Source organism: Archocentrus centrarchus, chromosome 2, assembly GCF_007364275.1.
Source record: "Archocentrus centrarchus isolate MPI-CPG fArcCen1 chromosome 2, fArcCen1, whole genome shotgun sequence".
NCBI lineage: Eukaryota > Metazoa > Chordata > Actinopteri > Cichliformes > Cichlidae > Archocentrus > Archocentrus centrarchus.
The window spans coordinates 18,978,681-18,998,905 of NC_044347.1; the positions used below are offsets into that span (position 1 = coordinate 18,978,681).

Genomic DNA, 20,225 nt, shown 5'->3' on the forward strand with positions numbered 1-20,225 from the left:
GGGAGGTAGCAGTGCTAACCATCATGCCACCATGCAGCTACACATTAAGTCAGTCTGTTAAAACTGGTATAAACTAGATTTTTAGCAGGTGCAAAACTTGATGATATTAAGTTGTTTGAACTCAAACACATGATTACAATAAGATAGACCATCAAAAAGTACTGTCTACTCAGCATTAACAAGTAATGTTCACATTCTAGGCAATTTTAAGTAATATGAACTCAATATTTTTAAGTGGAATCAAAATCTGGGTTTACAGTGTAGGTGTGAATACTTGGCAGCCTCTCCAGGATGTTTCCTGGCTCTTACCTTATGGCACTTGGGATAAGTGGAAGATAATGGATGCATTACTGCTACATAGAAGTTTTCTTTCACACTTATCTAACCAGCTCTGATACTGATTAAGACAGTAATCGATGATGCATTTTTACCAATTTCAATCTAAAAAAAGAGCACTTTCTCTCTCTCTCTCACACCCAGACACAAACTCTGGTCTGTGACCATGGTGCTGAGAACTAAAAGTGGTTGCATGTCACATGACTTATCATGACAAAGCTCATGGCCACAAGTGCAACTGATCTTCTGCTTGTAAAATGCAGAAACACGAACAATCTCTTTGAACATGTAACAAAGGTCCATCGCATTCAGATGGATAAATGCTCAGTTTTCAAATGCTACTTCATAATTTGCCACTTGTTGACACAGGCATGTTGTGCTAGAAGAGTGCACACAGGATTTAGTAAATGTACAGTTGCGTAAATACATCACTGTGCAAAAGTACTTTGAAGAAACAGTTACAGTTTGGGCAGTAAACATGCAGAAATACCTTCTTTAATGTAAAACCAGCTACAAATAACAAACTGAGACTACATGCTGTTGTGGTCATTTGCTGTGACAACTGCATTGTTTCCTAATCACAAACAAAGAAGTGGTAAAACTCAGGATGGGTGCATGAGTGATGTAAGTATTAATGCAAATGATTATCTGACATATTAGAAAGGGAGGTCCTACTGTAGGGTTCTTTGTTCCTCTCTGGCAGAAGTTAAACTTACAATGTGACTTTGCTTGATGCAGATATTACAGAGCATCAAATAAATGCAAACATTTTTGATGGCAGTCCAACACCGTTTTACTGTAAATCTGCAAACTTTTAAAGATAACCTAAAATCAAATGTGATCAGTGTTATATCTATGTGCACCATTTCAAATTTAGGACAGATCAACTGCACCACCAAAACAAAAGAGAGGAAAGATGAATGTAAATGCTCTGCTTTTCTTTATCAGGGGATCCTGAAGGTTCAGTGTTTGCTGCTGCTGAATGATGAAAAACATCAACGGCAGAAATGAATGCAAGGAGAAAAATACTTTAATCAAAGGAGAGTATTTGGAATCAATTGTGACTTTGTGTGCAAAAAGAAACACGGGATTCATCCATACAGAGTACGAGGTTATCGACTGTAAGCAGTTGAGCAAAAATCCCTGTTCATGCTCAGAAACCAAACTCAGGGTGATACAATGTGACCATGGCAAACCTGTGCAGCTTGAAGCTTAATTTAAAAAAAAGCAAAAAAAAAGCTATGGTTATTATGGAAGTGGAAGAATTTGAATAAATCACATGGAATAAATTAGAATAAACTTTCTTCATCCAACAATTGGTTGTTCTCTCTTTTTTATTGGATTTATGATATGAATACATTTTCATGAAGAATCAAACAAGCCAAATACAAAACATTTCTGCACATTTTTGTGCGCGATAAAGAGCAAGACTTTGCCTGTAGCAATTTTTACAGCACATTAACAAAATGCAGACCAAATTCTAACAGAGGTCCAGTTTTAATATGAATCTGCAGGCTTTCTGATTTAAAAGTGAATTCTTCCACTGTGGTGACCTGGATGTCTTTTTATGCAGGACATTTATTCATGTCTTTAGTTCAGTTGTGTTCTTTTTAGGGACAACAGATCAGCTGAGCCACCAAAATATGAGAAAGGAAATATTCATGTAAATGTTCTGTGTCTCTCCACAGGTTAAAGATAATTTGAAGTCTTATTTGTGTGAGCTGAATATCTGTTTCCTGCACACAGTTTCATCAGGCACTGACAAGAAGATTTCAGTTCTAATGTCAATGTGTGAAAACTCAAAATCAAACCAATTAGGTGCTAATTAGGGTCTGAGAGTAATGAAAGATTTGCATGGCTATTATTGTGTTTGAGCTATATTAAATAAGAACACTAAATAATGAGGTCAAATAACAGGAAGTTACTGTGGACAGATGATGTCTGTCGATGGGCATTAATGTAAGGATTGCATTAAGCTTCACTTCCTGGCTGAGCTTTTCATAACTCTTTTCTAAAAAACAAGCTAACATTATGTGTTGCATCATTCATCTGACTGCTCCTTCAGTTTGGGTGTGTTCAGAGGCTCCAGCTGCAGCCACAGGCCTCCCTCTGCACCCAGGACAAGCTGGGGGAGACGGCGAACTCCTGACGAACTGCTCCCAAGTTCAGGGTTCACCCCTGGGGTCAGTCGAAATCTGAGCAAGGTCAACGCCACAACAACTCGAAGCTCAGCCATGGCAAATTTCTGACCGATACAGTTCCTGTGAAGAAAAATTTGTTATTTTTACCAACACATTTCCAATTTCTAACACTGGGATTAGTGCTGAGTGATGAAACTGAACCTGGGGCCTGAGGAGAAGGGGATGAAGGCATGAGAAGCGTGGCTCTTTGTGGTGCTTGGATCAAATCGTAGGGGGTCGTATTCCTGGTTGGAGAGCAAACAACAAATATTAAACATAATAGATTTTTAGTAAACATTAAATTTATGTTACTAAGTGCTTACATGTGGGTTTGTCCAGACAGCGGGGTTGTGGTGTGTTCCATAAATGCTGACGAGGCAGATTACACCTGGTTTATGAGAAAAAAGTTTATATTAAGTTTCCATTTATACAGCTTCAATCTTTATTGGTCACCAACTGCTCTGATCAAGTGCTTAACTTGACATTAATAACTCACACTGACACACAGTGAACTCTCCTGAATTGCCATGGCTCATGCTCTAACTATAGTCAATCTCCAATACTGAATATGGTTAGAGCATGAGCCATGGAAAGACACGGCTCTTTAACCTCTAAAACTATTTTGAAATCTTGAAGGAGAACTTCCCCTCTCACCCTCTGGGACTATGCGATTCCCTGGCAGCACCATGTCCTGTGTGTATTTCCGTGTTACAGCCTGCACAGGAGCGTGGAGTCTGAGGCTCTCTTTGATGCACATGGTGGTGAAGGGAAGGTTGGACAGATCCTCCCTTTAGAATAAGTCATGTCAGTGCACTGAGGTAACATTCACATGTAAACATTTGAATCTGCAAATAATGCTGTTGGCATTTCTGTTTTCTCACCACTCAATTTCATGTCCACCTCGTCCCTCCATCAGGTCCATCACTTCCTGTCTGCATGTTTCCTGATAATGTTCATGGCGTGCTAAATTATACAGCGTCCAGCAGATGGCGCTGGCTGTTGTGTCGTGACCTGCAAAGAAAGGAGGAAGTGTGGGGACACTTGAATGACAACAAACTATGAGCTGCAACTTTAAAGAGACATTACACATCCTACATTATATAGCAGCAGTTACCATTATTGTGTAATTGTTACATGTGACCACAGAGGTTGCTGTTAAGAGTTACATCTCACCTGCGAACATGAAGGTGTCGGCCTCAGCCTGGATCTCCTCGTCTGTTAGGCCTTGTCCATCTTCATCCTTCAACACACATTTAGTAACAATGTTTATCAGTAATACTGATACAGTCTGAAAAACTTAATGCATTTAAAATATCCTCCTTCACCCTACTTTCTGCATCTGCCTTTAATTATTTTCTCACTCTGAGACCAACTCCAATTTGGCCCCTACACCATCTCTCTTCACACTCACTTAGCCAGACAAGAGCAATTCCAACGACCCATATGGAAGATACCCCAAGGCTGTATACAGTGGCGCAAAAAGGGGGTATGTACTATATGCAATGCATAGGGGCGCCGCACAAGAGGGGGGCGCCAAAACGATGTGGGAAAATATTTCTCTAGTTGCATTTTCTGTATTTAACAGCTGTGCAAATTACATGATCAATAACAGAGGCGCGGCGCTGATTAGGCGCCCCTGCTCCTTCACCTCTCCTGTCCCCATTTAAATACAGTCGGCAAGTGATGTCATAGAAGTCTTGTATTTTATAAGTCCATGAATAAGTGATCTGCACACATGAACACAGTAAATGTTGAGAGGATGCGGATGGTGGGTGTGTGTGTGTGTGTGTGTGTGTGTGTGTGTGTGTGTGTGTAGTGTTCTAGCTAGCGGTTGATCGCAAGGCGCCGCGCCAGTCTGAGACGCCCTCTAGTTGGGCTGAGGATTTCACCGCTTCACTTTCGGAGCTCTGCTGTCACTGCATTTAGCAAACAGGAGCTGCTTTGATCGCTGCTTGCGCCTGCATTATTTCACTGCAATTTACAATCTACCACAGCAGGGAAAGTTCACAATGTGCACGTTTGATGTCCCTAAGGTCATGCGCGCACTTGATTTCGTGGCTACAGAAATCGAAATGACAACCAGCATGAATGAGGAGAAGTAAGAAGAAAAACGAAGATCAAATGAAAATTTCAGGCATGATTTAACAGGAGTGGATCATCGCTGACAAGTTTTTTCCACGCCTCCATTGTCTGTGTGGTTTTACTCGCTGTGCAGAGAATGTCAGCTGTTATTTTTTCCTTACATCAGCTGTAGCCACCAGAACGATCACTATAATCACAATCTGGTGGTAATCACACTATTGTGGGTTGTTTGTGCGATTGTTTGGTGCCGTTTCCTTCACTTTCTATGAAGTGACAGATTTCCTCAGGCAGCTCATCGCACCTGTGTAATAAAGCACGTCACCAGATTCAGAAGCTATTTACTCCAGAAAAGACTGAAACTGCCGTGATTTAAACCTTTGCCTCTTATAAAGATTACTGTCTGTGTTTTGGTGTTTATGATGCGTTCTGTCTTCAGGACTTTGCTGCGCAGCGTTTCCTGCTGTGTGACGCAGTGATGCACTGTCAGCTCACCTGTGCAGGTCTCCCTCTTCATCTTCTCCCGTATCTGTCCCACCAATCCGCTCTTTTCCCCGCATCGCAAGCGAGGAAAATAAACAGATGGTTTACCTCCGATGTCAGCGGTCAGATCTTTTGCCTCCCACCTGTTTGGAAAATCCCTGTTTTCCACTTTTAGTTTGGTCATTTTTGGGGAGTCAGGCAGCCTAAATGTCACTGTAAAAAGTGCTGACCGGTGTTTTATCCGCTGATCACTGATCAATTGTGGGATGTGTAGTATAAGTGGTGGGAGCACATTTACCCGCGGGCTATTAATAATAGCTATATGAAATCATCAATTAGATTTGGGCCGGAAATGGCCCGCAGGGCTTGAGTCTGACAGGTGACAGAGAAAAACTGCAGTATGGAAGTTAAAATGTGCAGATGAATTGTTAGTACGAAAAATTATTTCTTATCCAATTACTTGATTAATTGATGGAATAATTGGTACAATACTCAATTAATAAAATAATCAATAGTTGCAGCCCCACTTGTATTCAGAAAGCCATAGTCAAACATTAGTTTTCAGCACCAGTGGAGCTGTGAAAGGCCTTCAAGAAAAATGACATGCACCTCGAGAAATGTAACTACAGGTTCACAAAGACTGTTATTAGGCTTTAGATGTGCTTTCTGGTTACATGTGTAGGCCCCTTCACGCAATTAACAAGGAAGCAGCTTTTAGCGGTTAGCATTAGCTTGCTAATTAGTATTACTGAAAAAAAAATTTCTGGCTAAAACCCTGGTGTGTGTATGCACGTGGGGTGGGTTGGGTTGCGTTGGTTTGGGTTGGGGGGTGGGGGGGCGCCTAAAAATGTGTTCGCATACACCTCAGAAAGTATATAGCTGCGCCCCTGGCTGTATACCCTGCCCGGATAGTTACTGGGGCCCCACCCTGGAGCCAGACCTAAGGGGGGAACTTGATGGAGAGCATCTGGTGGCCGGGCATTAGCCCGTGGTGCCTGGCCGGGTGCAGCCCAAAGAGGAGACATGGGGGTCGGGTGCAATTTGTATCAGAAGGTGGATCAGGTGGTGGGGGAGGATGCCGGACAGACCCGTGTGCCTAAACGAAGTCCGCAAAATCTTCAATTTCCATCTCTGGGACAACTTTGACAGCATTCCAAAAGTGGCTGAGGACATTGAGTCTGAATGGACCAACTTCTGCACCTCTGTTGTTGAGGCTGCTGCTCAGAGCTGTGGCTGCACGGTGTTTAGTGCCTGTAGTTGTGGTAATCCACAAACCAGATGGTGGTCACGGGAGGTGAAGGGGACCATAAAGCTGAAGTGGTTCTATCGGGCATGGTTGGCCTGTGGGACTCCGGAGGCAGCTGACGGGTACCAGGAGGCCAAGCGGAACGCAACTTGGGTGGTGGGAGGAGTTTGGTGAGGCCATGAAAAAAGAAAAAAAAAAAAACCTTTCGGATGGCCTCAAAGTGGTTCTGGCAAACCGTCAGGTGACTCAGAAAGGGAAAGTGGTGGTCTACTCACATGGTTTATAGTGTGGGTGGAGCATTACTGACTTCAACTGAGGCTATAGTCAGGCGGTGGAAGGACTACTTTGAGGACCTCCTTAATCCCACTGACACGCCTTCTGTAGTGGAAGCAGAGTCTGGGGATGAGGGGTACGATGTAGTTAAACAACTCCTTGGTGGCAGGGCTCCTGGGGTGGATGAAATTCGCCCTGAGTTCCTGAAGCCTCTGGATGTTGTAGGGCTGTCTTGGTTGATATGCCTCTGCAACTTCATGTGGAGATCTGGGACGGTGCCACTGGATTGGCAGATTGGGGTGGTGGTCCCAATATGTAAGGAGACTGAAGGTTGTGCTCCAACTTTTGAGGGATCACACTCTGCTGGAAATAAGGGTCAGTCCATTAGTCGAACCTCAGATTCAAAAGTAACAATGCGGTTTTTGTCCTGGTCACGGAACACTGGACCAGTGGATGGGGGCTGCTTCTGCAGTGATGTGGACACTACAGCGGTCTTTCGCGGTAAAGAGGGAGCTGATCGTGAAAGTGAAGCTGTTGATTTACTGGTCAATCTATGTCCCTACCCTCACCTATGTACACAAGCTTTGGGTAGTGATCGAAAGAACAAGATTGGGAATACAAGCGGCAGAAATGAGCTTTCTCCAAAGGGTGGCTAGCCTCTCCCTTAGAGATAGGGTGAGGAGCACAGCCATTCGAGAGGGGCTCAAAGCAGAGCCTCTGCTCCTCCACATCGAAAGGAGCCAGTTGAGGTGGTTCAGGCATCTGACTAGGATGCCTCCTGGGTGCCTCCTGGGTGCCTCTTGGGTGCGGTGTTCTGGGCATGTCCTACCAGGAGGAGGCTCCAGGGCAGACCCAGGACACACTGGAGAGATTATATCTCTTGGCTGGCTTGGAAATGCCTTGGGCTCCCCCCGGATGAGCTGGAAAAGGTGGCTGGGGAGAGGGAGGCCTGGGCTTCTAACCTTAGGTTGCTGCCCCCGCAACCCGGCCCTGGATAAGCGGAAGTAACTGCATAGATGGATGGATGGATGGATGGATGGATGGATGGATGGTCCATCATATTAACTGTTCCATGTGGACTTTGGTGGGAGTGGGTTATAAACCTTGTAACACTATGTCTGCACTAAGTAGACTTACAGTACTAACCACACTCCAAAGGCAGAGGTTCTGTCTCATATGAACCAAACTCCACACATAGTTCCATGTGATTATTTCATTACTTCATTACCGTCTCAGTAAAACTTCAAATTAAATGGCTTTGGAAGTGGATCATCATTCGTTGTTTGGAAATACTACTTTGGATTTAGCATTGGTCTCTCTGTCTGTCTCGTTGTGCCAGCCCTTAACCGAGAACAAATCACATCCGAAGAGTGCTGTTCAGTTGTGTCTGCACCACAAAGTAACACAACTTATTCAAGTGGCTGAAAACTGAGTAACATCTCATTTATATCCATCAAAGCTGAATTTTGCATGACATAATGCATCACATTGCATATCACCCATCTAGCAGTGGGTTAAAATGACCCATTTTTAGCACATAAACAACACCAGGCTATTTTTTGCTTTCTCAGTGTTCTTTACAGACAGTTTTAAGTATGATAGAGATTCTCTGCTGAAGCAATGGGCTTTATATGTGCAACCTGTTGAGACAGATCATACTAACACTGCAGAATGAAGCCCAGCTATAAAGTTATAGCAGTGCAAACTGTGCATCACATTGAAACTGGAATTTGTATGTATTTAGTTGGTGATGCATAACATATATGCATGTTTTTATATTTGGTTATATACCTACATTTTAGGTTCAGCACCAGGAACACCTTTTCAACCCATACATTTCATTTTGATCTGGCAACAAACTAGTGATTTCCACGTATCCATTATTAGGCTACAGGACAGAGCCAGACCTGAACACACTCAGTAACATTTAATGTTTAGATGAAAAGTTTAATGTCATGTTAGAAATAAACTGCACACAGCAGTAAACTAAATATAACTTGAGATAATCATTTTTCCACTATATTATGTGATTGTGATGACCTTCTGCAGCATCACTGCCCATTTTTATGTGACTGTACACCGAGCCTGAAGCGGAAAGCCTAGGTTAACACAGAAAGCTGATAACCACTGTTGTGATACCTGTGATACCTCTGATTCTAGTTTTATGTTTTGTGAAGTCAGTAATGCAAAGAAAGCCTGGCTGTGTTGAATTTCCTTCACATACACTCCTCTAACAGTTTGGAAGTTCCTGTTTCTGTGGGTGTTGTAAAACTGAATGAGACACTCAGGCTGATAAACTGCTTTGAGCCCCTCTGTCTTACCCTTGTCAGCAGCAGAATGTCCACAAAATCTCTCCTCTTCTGTGGCGTTGTGGCAATATCAGACTGTGTTTCTGTCTCCCCCTGTTGGTTGAGGAGGGCACGGCGCTTCTGAACCACATCCCTGGTGAACCTGCAAACCAGAATAAAGCAGATTAAAATTGACGCCAATACACTGCATTTACCACATTGCACACATAAACAGAATTATTTCACAGATCCATTCAAGTACAGGTCAGTTAATAATGCTCACTCTGTTCTTCTGGAGCCTGGTTTGCCATGGGAAGCAATGTATGTTTTGGGTCGTTGTCATGTTGGAAGACAATGCAATGACCCAGAACCAGTTCTGCTGCTGACTGCTTGAGGTTTTCTTTCAAAATATTTACGTATCCTTCTTTCTTCATGATTCCTTCTATCTTGATGAGATTCCCAGTTCCAGATGCACTGAAGCATCCCCACAGCATAATAATACAAACACCACTGTGTTTTGCTGTGGGGACGGTGTTCTTTGGGTTGTACGCCTCTCCCTTCTTTCTCCAAACATAAGCAACATCTCTGTGGCTAAAGAGCTCTAGTTTAATCTCACTTGACCAAAGGATGTGGTTCCAGTATGTACAATATTTCTCCAGGTTGTCCTTAGCATACGTCAGTCTGGCTTGAAGATGTCTCTTCTGCAGAACTGTAGTTAACTTGATTTCACAAGCTTTGAGCTTTCTAAAGTTAAAACACATCATTGCACAACAGTAGTTTGTGCTATGGCTCAATTAAAAAGGTCAGTTTATCAGAGGCTAATTATACTGGCCCTGATCATTTTAGTTTTTTCTGAAATAATTCTGTTATTATGTACAAAAAGAAATCATTTATGTTTTCAAAAGAAAAATAGTTTTCAACCGTATGCTTAGAAATGCTATATTGAAAACCCCTTGCTCTGTTAAAAAGGCACTTTACAAAATTTTGAAAAACCTTTACATTTTATAGGGATCTAATAATTTTGTCTTCACCTATCCCAGAGCTTTACCTGTGTACAATGTTTAAGGCTTCTTTGAAACGCTTCCCCTGCTGAGTCTTCCAGTAAATCCAGTCCCAGTGGTGTAAAATGTTCAGTCGTCGATCTATTATCAGGTCACTGAGCTTCACTATGGCTGACACGTACTCACTGGAAGACCTGGAGGGAGAATCTTCTTAGAAACAGGTACAACAAAAATGGAAGATATCAGTTCAAATAAGTGGCTGTTCTCACTCCTGACAGTTGCTGTTGTAGCTGAAGGCGCATTTCAGTAAACTGTCCAGAGTCATCAGAGTGATGTGGTCAAACATCTCTATATTAGTCTTGCCTTCTGCCGCAAGTCGGCACCACTTGTCCTGGAAACAGAAACAACAGAAACATGAATTTTGAAGGCCGCCTTTAATTCTATGACGTGGAATCAGTGTGGATGCAGACTGTGTGTTTTTCTGTGTTCAGCCTCCTGGAATGTTTCAGGACTCTGATTAAATAAAAATCAATCATGCTGACCAAAAACCATAAAATACAATTAAACACAGATAACAAGTCCTCACAGCAACATGGATTTAATTATATGACTGTAATAAAGAGATATGCAATTTCTGCTGCTGGCACCAAAGGCCATGCGGCCATTCTGCACCATCATGAATGTATAAAGTAAACAGTGATGACAGGTAGAAACATCTTGTCAGTGTTTGTGTGTGCTCTGTACAGTCATGTGACAAAGTTAGTACATCCCATCCCACTTGATTGCTGGGAGTTTCTCCAGTCCTGTAGTGTCTTTACCTTACAGAATAAAGTGCATTCATGCCAATGTTGTTGTGAATTGATCCTGTATAAATAAACCTGAATTACTGAATTAGAGCCTGAAAATAAGTGAAAAGCTCATTTTCCTCACAGCTGTTCCAGTCTTATCAACAGGTGGTGTTTCAAACTGGATCAAATGTTTGCTTGTCTAAATATGTAAATAAGAAGAAAAATTGTGATGGGATCACTGTTTGTGTAACTGTGTGTGTGTCTGTGTGTGTCTTACATGCATGGTTTTAGCTGAGGAGTTAAATATGACAGTGTAGCTCTTCAAAATATCAAAATGAAAAGCTGGAGTCAGCAGCCGTCTCTTGCGAGACCACACCTCTCCGTTAGTGATCAACACACTGTGTCCTGAGACAAAAGAGACGGATCAGTGTGAACGCTGAGTAGTTAGGATCACTGTCATTCAACTTTTAGAATTAAGTCTTAAACATACTGGAAAACATGTCATTCCTGTAAACTCTGTAACCAGAGACTGAAGCTGAAATATTTGACTCACCCAGCCATGGGCGTAGGTGGTGATACACGAACTCGTCTTTCACTGTGATGCTGGCTGAAGGAAGTAAATGATGGACGACATAAGAGAAGAACAAAAGATTTGGAAATGTGATTTAATGACTGACTGAGGTGTTTTACCCTACCAGGTGCCGTTAGCAGAGGTTTGACATAGTCAGGGTGGAAGACTCTGACCAGGTGATAAAAAGGACCGAGGAACCAGCAGCAGGAGTGTTTGAACGTCTGCACCAAGTCATCCACCTGCAGAAGACCTTCCTCTTTGCTCTGCATCTATCATGTTTTAGCACAAAACTAGACTTAAAGATCGGTGCTGATTACAGGAGTCAAAGAGGAAATAATGGTAATATTTTGCAACAGAAAGCACATCCTATTTCACTCTGAACAGTTACATCTTATGATGTAGCGATTATAATCTATATATGTAAAATAGTTCATTAAAAATAGATGTCTGTGTCATACCTGTCCCAGATGGCCCAGCAGCCACGAGCGTGCCTGTGGTTTGCTGAAGCAGGACAGCCTGTGAGTGAACCAGGCGTGACGCAGCAGCAGCCTCACAGTCCAGATTGCAACCGCAGCAAGCAGTCCTGTACTGAATATGTACAGGAGTGAACAGAGGCCTGTCCAGCTGAGGACCACACAGAGGACACTGTGCAGCAGGAGAGCCATCGCTGTGCAGGTCCAGGTTTCTCACTACTGGTCCTGCTCTATGGTTGTTCTCACAGGGGGAAGTTGTTGATGTTGAAACATGCAGAGAGGAAACTGCTCCACCCCATAATTCTGATTGTGAATACTGAAAGCCTTGAGTACTAGATTGACTCGCACTGCTTAAATTTGTTGAAACTACTGAAAGGCATTGCATTGTTGTACTGTGCAATAGTGCTGGAAGCAGTTTGCACACAGAGAAGCAAAATATTCTAAAATATGCAGTTGCAGAAACTGAAATACAAACATTATAATAATGGCAAAAATAAATAAATAAAATAAAATAAATAAATCCAAAGACTTTTCGCCTGAGCATGGAGTGCATTCAACCACTGACCAACCAAATAAACCAAATAAATGTTTCTCCTCAATTTGACACACAAAACTGTGTAATTTATCCAGTTATGGTGTGAGCTTATTGATCTCTTGTTTGAAGTCTGTCATTTAACAAAAATCCCGATTGTCATTCCTTAAAGGTGGCCAATGCTGTTGCCTCTCAAAGGAAGTCCAAAATAATGAGAGTTTACGAGAGCCAATAAACTAGGCTTTATGAGATGTTATAAATCTGTAGTTGTTAATAATAATAATAATATGTATGTGTCAGAAATGGACTGCACTGTGTATGTCAGGAATGGCCGTTAATGTGCTTCAGTGTCAAAAATGTTTTGGAACAATGTGTACTAACAGCGGTGGAAAAGCAGTGTCTAAAGCAGGGGTATTCAACTCGAGGCCTCGACGCCAGTCTCCTGCAGGTTTTAGATGTCTCTCTGATTCAACATTTGATACACGTGTGTTGGATCAGGGACACATCTAAAACCTGCAGGACACCGGCTCTCGAGGCCTGAAGTTGAATACCCCTGGTCTAAAGGGTGAAGGGCTTCACTCCATTGGCAAGAGACTGGAGCAGCCATAGGTGAGCCACCCCAGCCTGGCCACCAGTGAGAACAGCAGCAATACAGAAAGGATTTCCAGACAGACTCTGAGGTGCCTGACCTGTTGGAGACCAAGGATACCTACGGCACAAAAGCAGACAGGAGGAGGAGGCGGCAATGACAGCGCATCTCCATACTATGTGAAATATTTACAATTATGACGGAGGTATTGTCACTAATAAAATGACGAGTTTGTGTGTTTAAGAAAAGCTTGAGAGGATTTTTATTTATAGTGAGTCTGCTTGTCAACACAACCCCCAAACCAATTCAGATGGTCTGATGGCCCTCAATGCTGCAGTAAACAAATTAACCAGGTTACAAGTGACCCAATCTGTTTTTCCAACTTGAAGATACTGTTCCACCAAGTAACAACCAGAATGTATCACTCCCCAACCACATTCATTCTTTCATTCACTCACTCCCCTCTATTTGCTATTGATATCACTCTAGCTGATCACCTAGAGTGTTATTGCACTGTGCAAAAATTGTGCTGCGTCACCCAAGAGGCGTCCTGGAGGAATCCTCGCGAGATGCCTGAACCACCTAAACCGGCTCCTTTTGATGTGGAGCAGTAATGCTGAACGGCTGCACTCTTCTCAACAAGCTCATTTCCGCTGCTTGTATCCGCCATGTCGTTCAAGTCACTACACAAAGTTCATGACCACTTTTATGCAGCACATCACGAAAACGTAAATGAAAATTAAACCATTTGAAGCTAGAAAACAACTTATCGCTCACCGTCAATGGCCTCACATCAAGACTTGAGCTGCACTCAACTCTTGATTCTCTTAGATGCTGCATCCTTTTAAATGTAGAGTGTATGTTGTGTTTAAGTTTTCCGAGCGATAAGAGTTGGATTCAGGCTCGGATGAAATATACTGCATGATGAACTTGCAGAAAAACTTCATTCATGCAAATTTATTTAGCAATTTATCTGCAGATAACAGTGACACTCCAAACAGGGGAAAACCCCAAAAACATCACCCACTGACAAAAAGAGCCACACTGTGTGCATTTACAGACATACTGTAAAACTACAACTTTATTTTTCTCAAACATATACTTAACTGTGTAGCGACATTAAAGTCCTCATTTCTTTTTTCGTGTACAATGACTACAAGTGTGATTTAGTGCCACAAGTATCAGCAACAATCTGAACTATTTTTTACCCAGTTTTATCATTTGTAAAGTGCACCACAAATAATCAGATTTTCTTCAGAAAACAGTAAACCACTCAGGATGTGTCCTCAGCTTGAAGGCAAACAGGCAGGAACAATGACATCCAGCATCTTCTAAGACTAGACCGGTCTGGTACAGCTTTGAATTGACTAGACTGATCTGCATCCATGTTTGAACTAGCCTGGATCGGCCTGGTACAGCCTGATCCAAATGTGACAAACGGAATCATCAGGTCAGACCCATCAATGCTTCCTAAAGGAGAAGTGACTCCTTCTTCCTGCTTTACATCATCATGTGGTCCAATGGAGCAACAGATGAGCATCTGTGATTGGTCAGCATCCATTTCTGACTGTTGGGCTGATGTCATCAGCCAGTGTGGCTGACTGCACTCATTGGTCTGATGAGATGGGTGCAGAGGAGAGTAGCTGTCAGAGGAGGAGCTAAAACAAAGGTTTCACAAGAGTTTTACTGTAGCAATTACACAACAGGCAGCCAAAGTTAACAAACTAGTACCCATACTTAAAAAAAAAAAAAACTTACCTGTTGAATGATGTTTGAAGGAAAGAGGAGAATGAAGAGTAAGCTGCCTGTTCATTTTTATGTGGGCTTGTCATGGTCACATAGTCATCACGAGCCAACACAGATGAGCTGCGGCTGACCTGAGGGGACATGATCATGTATCCCAGCTCTTCCTTGTCTTCAGCTGGCTGCAAGCCCTGCATCCCACAGGCTGCAGCACTGCAGTGGTCCATCTTCATTTCCATGTAGCTGCAAGTCTCAGACATGGAGCTCTGCTGAGATCTGGAAGGGCTGAAATTAAAGCTCGAGCTTGAAGACAATTCAAGATTTGTTTTGTCTGGTTCGAGGGGCTTCACGTAAGCCTGCGTTGGACTAGTCTGGATGTCAGGACTTTTAGGGAACAAGGCTAAAGGACGCTGTGATCTTACATTGACCAGCTTATTGCTGTATTTGGGTCTGCAGCGCTTTGAGGCCAGAAGGCCTTGAGTCTGACTGTGACTTGAGATCGGAGAGCTGCTCAAGTCTGGAAGAACTCTTAATGCCTGGACTGCCTCCCGAACTGCCTCGTGAATGTGCTGGGCCAATACTCGATTTCCTGTAAAGAACAAACATACAGGGATGAGTCAGATCTGTGTTGAGGCCTGACAGAAAGAACATAAAGTGTTTTTTTTTAAAAATCACCTTGGTCATTTACTTCCATCCAAATCTCTCCAGGACCATTTGGCGCTGACCTGCCGAGCTCCAAGTAGAACGAGCCGTCCAAGTGGCCAAAGCGCCGAACGCTCAACAAAGGTATCGTGACCGATGGCAAATCATTGCCTGCACCCACTCTGACCAAGATCAGAGATGCTGCTGTGAGGCAGAGCCGATTCTCCCCAGTGAGAGCCTTGGAGCTACCCAGACCTCTGGGCTTCACAGTAACGGGCCAAACCTTAGACAATGTGAAAGGAGCAGGTTGCAACATACTTTTACATCCCATCAAATTCAGTAATTTTGTTCTGTTTATGATTTTAAAGACAACTAAAAATGGCTCTAACCTCTTTGAAGAAAGCAGCAGAAGGCAAAGTGCAATATCCATCATCCTCTTCATCACCCCCTTCTCCATGCTCCTCATCCTTCTGCTCTTCCTCCATCAGTTTCTTAAGGGCCACATACCAATCCTCCTGCTCCTGCTGGTCCTCCATCACCAACACCATGGTCTGATCCTTGGGATACAGCGCCACAATGTGGCCTTTCCGGGAACTGGCAATCCGGCTCACGCCAAGACAGCGCCGCAAGTAAATCACCCTGGGAAGACTCAAATTCTATGAGACTTTTAATGCCTCTTCAGATGAAGATGGCATTTAAGAGGTTCAGTGATGTCACCATTAAGTGACTCAACCCAGCCAAGAAACAGTTTGGTACCTCTACCCTTCTATAACAGCAACCTTTTTTAAACACTTGTTTTTGCACTCATTTTGAGTTTTATACTTTTATCATTTAGGAGTACCTGCTGGGAGGTCAAATATTTTTATCTGTATTGTTACTTAGATCTTTATGAAGAGGAAACTACATTTTCAGTTTTTTTCTGGCATGCTCAAACATTTCTGTTTGAGCATGCCATTTTAATGGTAGGTTACACAATTACTACACTGTGAACATAATTTAGCATCATTTAAGTGATAACATGACTTAATACAAACTATGAGCTTCATTCAGGAGCTTCATATTTAGTTACTTTTACCAACCCTTGTTTGTTCGACCCAAACAGCGTAGCTTTGCCAGAAGACTTCTCCTTTGCTGTGAACTTCTCCTGGCTCTTGTACCACTCGAGTCGGCTCGGCCCGGTGTGGCTGCCTGCTCTCAGAACGAAATATCTCCTGTGGTTTCGCTCCAGCTTCCCCAGGTAACCTTGTTTTACCACATCGCTCTGCGGCCCAGAGGAGGCGAGGAGGGCACAAGCCAGAGGGGCCAGAGGGGCCAGAGGTATGGAAGTTCGGCCGGCACAGAAAAGTTCCTCATAGAAAAGAGGTGAAGGACGTTCACTCGACTGAAGGTTCCCAGAGGCTTCATCCTGCTCAGTCTGAGAATCATTCCAGAGAGGAGTTTCGACTGACAGCCACGTTTGGGTGGAGCTGCTGCGGTGACATGGAAGAGGGGAGCAGGAAGCAAGTGGAGATTTCCTTTGGTCGGCGCACCCGTCGCGCCCTTCGGCCATTTCATTCAGGACAATCTGAAAACCTGCTGCATGTAGAGAGAAAGAATGAGCACATGGCCTGTTCATAGTGGTGAGAAATGGAGTTAAAATGATGACAGAGATTATTCTAAAAAAAAAATACAATAAAGAGACAAAAACTCAGTAAGTCATGGCTCATTTTATTTATTGCTTATAGACTCCTGAACCATTTCCTCTCTGATTTCTGACAATATTTTAGTTTTCAAGTTAAATCTAATAAGCACAAATCACAGGATCTTTGTACAAGTTTGTGCACACACTGAAGCAGCTTCTCAGCTCTGTTAAACTCCAACAGTCTGTTCGTGTAATCCACATATGTGTGTATATATTTCAGCCTCAAAAATAAATCAGATTTTACTGTTCCTTATACAATGTGAAGATACTTCATACATGGAAGTTTTTTTTTTTTTTTTCCTCCATTTGTACTTATGGACCTTAACTCAAATTCAGATGTAGACTAAGCTACACCTGAATTCTGTTTCTAGATTTATTCTGGCCTTGCTATCAGAAAAAAAATTAATGTTTAATCATTTTTTAAATAAATACTTTACTACTGTACAATCCATCTTATTCTTGTGTTTTAATGATAGCACTGTGATACTGATGAGTCTCACACAGTTGTCATCTTTCCTGTCTTCTTACTGACCAAAGCACTTGAAGTATTTGTATATTCACACAGCATTTTTAATACTAAACTGCTGCACAGTGCTTTTTCTCTCATGCACACTCACTTTGTTACTTTCTGTATGTATTGTGTCTCTTTGACACAAACTCTCAGCAGTTCAAGTACTATGATGGAGGTCAAAGGGCATGTGCCAAAGCCATGATAACCTGCAAATAGTAACCCTTGTGTGTCAGTGGGGATCATCAGTAGGTGGAGGTTAAAGGAGCAGTGAGGGCTAGAGGTACGTGGGTAAAATCTCAGAGGGCCAAGGAAACAAGCTCGTACACCCAGAGAGTGATTTGTTCTACTCTCGCTAATTTACATTAACTGCTATTCCTGCAACTTAGCCATCATTAAACAAAGCAAAGTGAAACATCTCAATGTTTCTAAGTTGAAAACAAGTGTTTAAACTGCAAATAACAAATGGCACAGAAAACTATAACATTGATTGAAAGATTTTTACACACCGTTTACTTATCTAATTGTTTGTTTTGGCAATTAAAGTCCTCCACAGGAAACAAGGCTAAGAAAATCAGTCAGTGTTTTATGCAAATAAATAAATGCTAAAAACATGGCTGTTTCAGTTTAATAAATGCTTTTAATAAATGTTTAAATTTAATAAAATTAAAAGTACACACATGTATAAATGAACTGCTTCGGTTCCCGCTCTTACAGCTTCTTCCAAGCAGCTAACATGTCTCTGTGGAGGTTTCCCACTCGGACACACTTCTGTGACTCAAACTTACCTCAAAGCGACAGGCACAACCATGAGCCCTGTAAGCGTGCTCTTCCCCGGCTGCTCCCAGGCTTTAACCTCACGCCGCTGTCCCCCAAATCATTTTTTGGTCCCTCTGCGGGTTCAGTGCGTTTGTGCCTCAGGTGTACAGGGAGGTTAATTAGTGTGGCCTTCAGGAGACCCTCGTAAAAACCACAATTGTATAAAGTCGGTGGTTAAAAACAGAAAGAAGGACCGAGATGAATGGTTTAACCAGCTTTCTGATCTGGGCGAAACGTTTCAAATGTGCAGCCTGTTAAGCCGTACCTTACTAAAACCACTGAATGCAGCATCACCGTCAACAACAAAAACTACATTGAAATAAAAAAATAGAATACTTTCTCTTATGACTACAGTTTTTGTCTGTCCAGTAGATTAAATTTGTCCACAGTGTGTCGAGTTAGTAATCACAGCCTCACCCCTTTAGGGGATCATCTCCCTCCCCTATCCTCAGCATCCTCCTCCTCTGCCACCAACACTTCGCAAGTCCTCCTTCACTACATCCATGGATCTTCTCTGTGGGCTTCCTCTTTTTCTCCTGCACGGCATCTCCATAATTCAGCATCTTTTGTCCAGTATACCCGCTATCTCTCCTCTGCAGAAGTCCAAACCATCTCAGCCTTACCTCTCTAACTTTGTCTCCAAACTGCTCAACCCGAGCTGTCTCTCTGTCCATCCTGGTCACTCCCAATAGAAATCTGAGCATCTTCAGCTCTGCCACCACACTTACAGTAGTCAGGTAAGAAATAATTTAATCATTTCTGATAACATACACAGCAACTATCATAGAAGTGTTGAATTAAAAAATATGAAAATCAAATAGAAAATAGACTACTAAAGTAAATGATGACCATTTTAACATTTTACTTAAATACAGTAATTCACTAAACCTGCTGCAGAGATTTTTATTTTTGTGGATGAAATGTGTGTCTGTATTCAAAGTTACCTCCTGGGTTTCTGTGGGTGTAAAACACTCAGTCACAAACATTCACTTCTCTGTCCAAACAGCAGAGGGCGCTTCTGCTCTTTTCATAGACGGCACAGCGTCACATTATTTTAGCAGCTGCATGTAGGTTATCAGCATGACTGCATTTAGAGCTTCTTTACATGTTGTTGTGCACTTTTTGTGGTGATGAGTGACAGTTTAAAAGCACCATTATTCCAGCAAATTTTTTGTGAGCTAAAACAACGTCCACAGTGTTTCTTTTCTGACTTTCATGAGAAGTTGTGACGCTTTCTAGTGTTAGAGGAGAAGACATGTTTCACATTTGACTCACAGACACCAGCAGACAGTTTTTCTGTTAATACTCTGCAGGCTGCAGTCTGTATCTTCGATTTCAGTGTTTAGTTTAGCTGACTGAACTCTTGTTGATAATTGATAATTAAAACCAAACACCTAGGCATGCAGACTGTACAAACATCTCTGAAAGAATGGGTCGCTCTCAGGGGCTCAGTGAATTCCAGCGTGGTACCGTTGTAGGATGCCACCTATGCAACAAGTCTAGTCGTGAAATTTCCTCACTACTAAATATTCCACAGTCACATGTTAGTGGTATTATAACAAAGTGGAAAGGAACTCAGCCATGAAGTGGTAGGCCACGTAAAATCCCATAGTGAGCTCACTCGATGTTGAGGCATATAGTGCACAGAGGTCACCAAGTTTCTGCAGGGTCATTTGCTACAGACCTCCAAACTTTATGTGGCCTTCAGATTAGCTCAAGAACAGTGCATAGAGAGCTTCATTGAATGGGTTTCCATGGCCGAGCAGCTGCATCCAAGCCACAAAGCAGGTCCATAAAGACATAGATGAGCAAGTTTGGTGTGGAAGAACTTGACTGGCTTGCACAGAATCCTGACCTCAACTAAGCAGAACATCTTTGGGATGAATTAGAGACCGATTAGAGACTGTGAGCTAGGTCTTCTCATCCAACATCAGTGTCTGAACTCACAAATGCGCTTCTGGAAGAATGGTCAAAAATTCCCATAAACACTCCT

General features: G+C 42.5%; 2 protein-coding genes across 4 annotated transcripts; both read right to left on the minus strand.

Annotated features, from left to right (window-relative positions):
- Positions 1-1,702: 1,702 nt before the first annotated feature.
- Positions 1,703-11,910, minus strand: LOC115794568 (cytochrome P450 4F3-like). The gene is made up of 13 exons (XM_030750145.1): positions 11,704-11,910; positions 11,370-11,514; positions 11,228-11,281; positions 10,952-11,079; positions 10,156-10,277; positions 9,934-10,080; positions 8,919-9,048; positions 3,690-3,756; positions 3,398-3,527; positions 3,171-3,304; positions 2,840-2,904; positions 2,679-2,761; positions 1,703-2,597 (listed from the first exon to the last, which is right to left on the minus strand). Exons 1-13 carry the CDS (start codon positions 11,908-11,910, stop codon positions 2,378-2,380), a joined length of 1,632 nt encoding a protein of 543 aa, XP_030606005.1. The 3' UTR covers positions 1,703-2,377.
- A 2,091-nt stretch (positions 11,911-14,001) lies between these two features.
- On the minus strand, positions 14,002-18,316 carry LOC115797805 (insulin receptor substrate 2-B-like). 3 transcript variants are annotated; one of them, XM_030754318.1, is made up of 6 exons: positions 18,202-18,316; positions 16,304-16,799; positions 15,614-15,863; positions 15,258-15,507; positions 14,598-15,171; positions 14,002-14,497 (listed from the first exon to the last, which is right to left on the minus strand). In XM_030754318.1, exons 2-6 carry the CDS (start codon positions 16,771-16,773, stop codon positions 14,113-14,115), a joined length of 1,929 nt encoding a protein of 642 aa, XP_030610178.1. In that variant the 5' UTR covers positions 16,774-16,799; positions 18,202-18,316; the 3' UTR covers positions 14,002-14,112. The 3 variants fall into 3 exon arrangements, with proteins under 3 accessions (XP_030610178.1, XP_030610194.1, XP_030610186.1); XM_030754334.1 differs by having other exon boundaries at positions 16,304-16,796; positions 18,202-18,252; XM_030754326.1 differs by lacking the exon at positions 18,202-18,316 and adding an exon at positions 18,094-18,179 and having other exon boundaries at positions 16,304-16,796.
- Between the last annotated feature and the right edge of the window lie 1,909 nt (positions 18,317-20,225).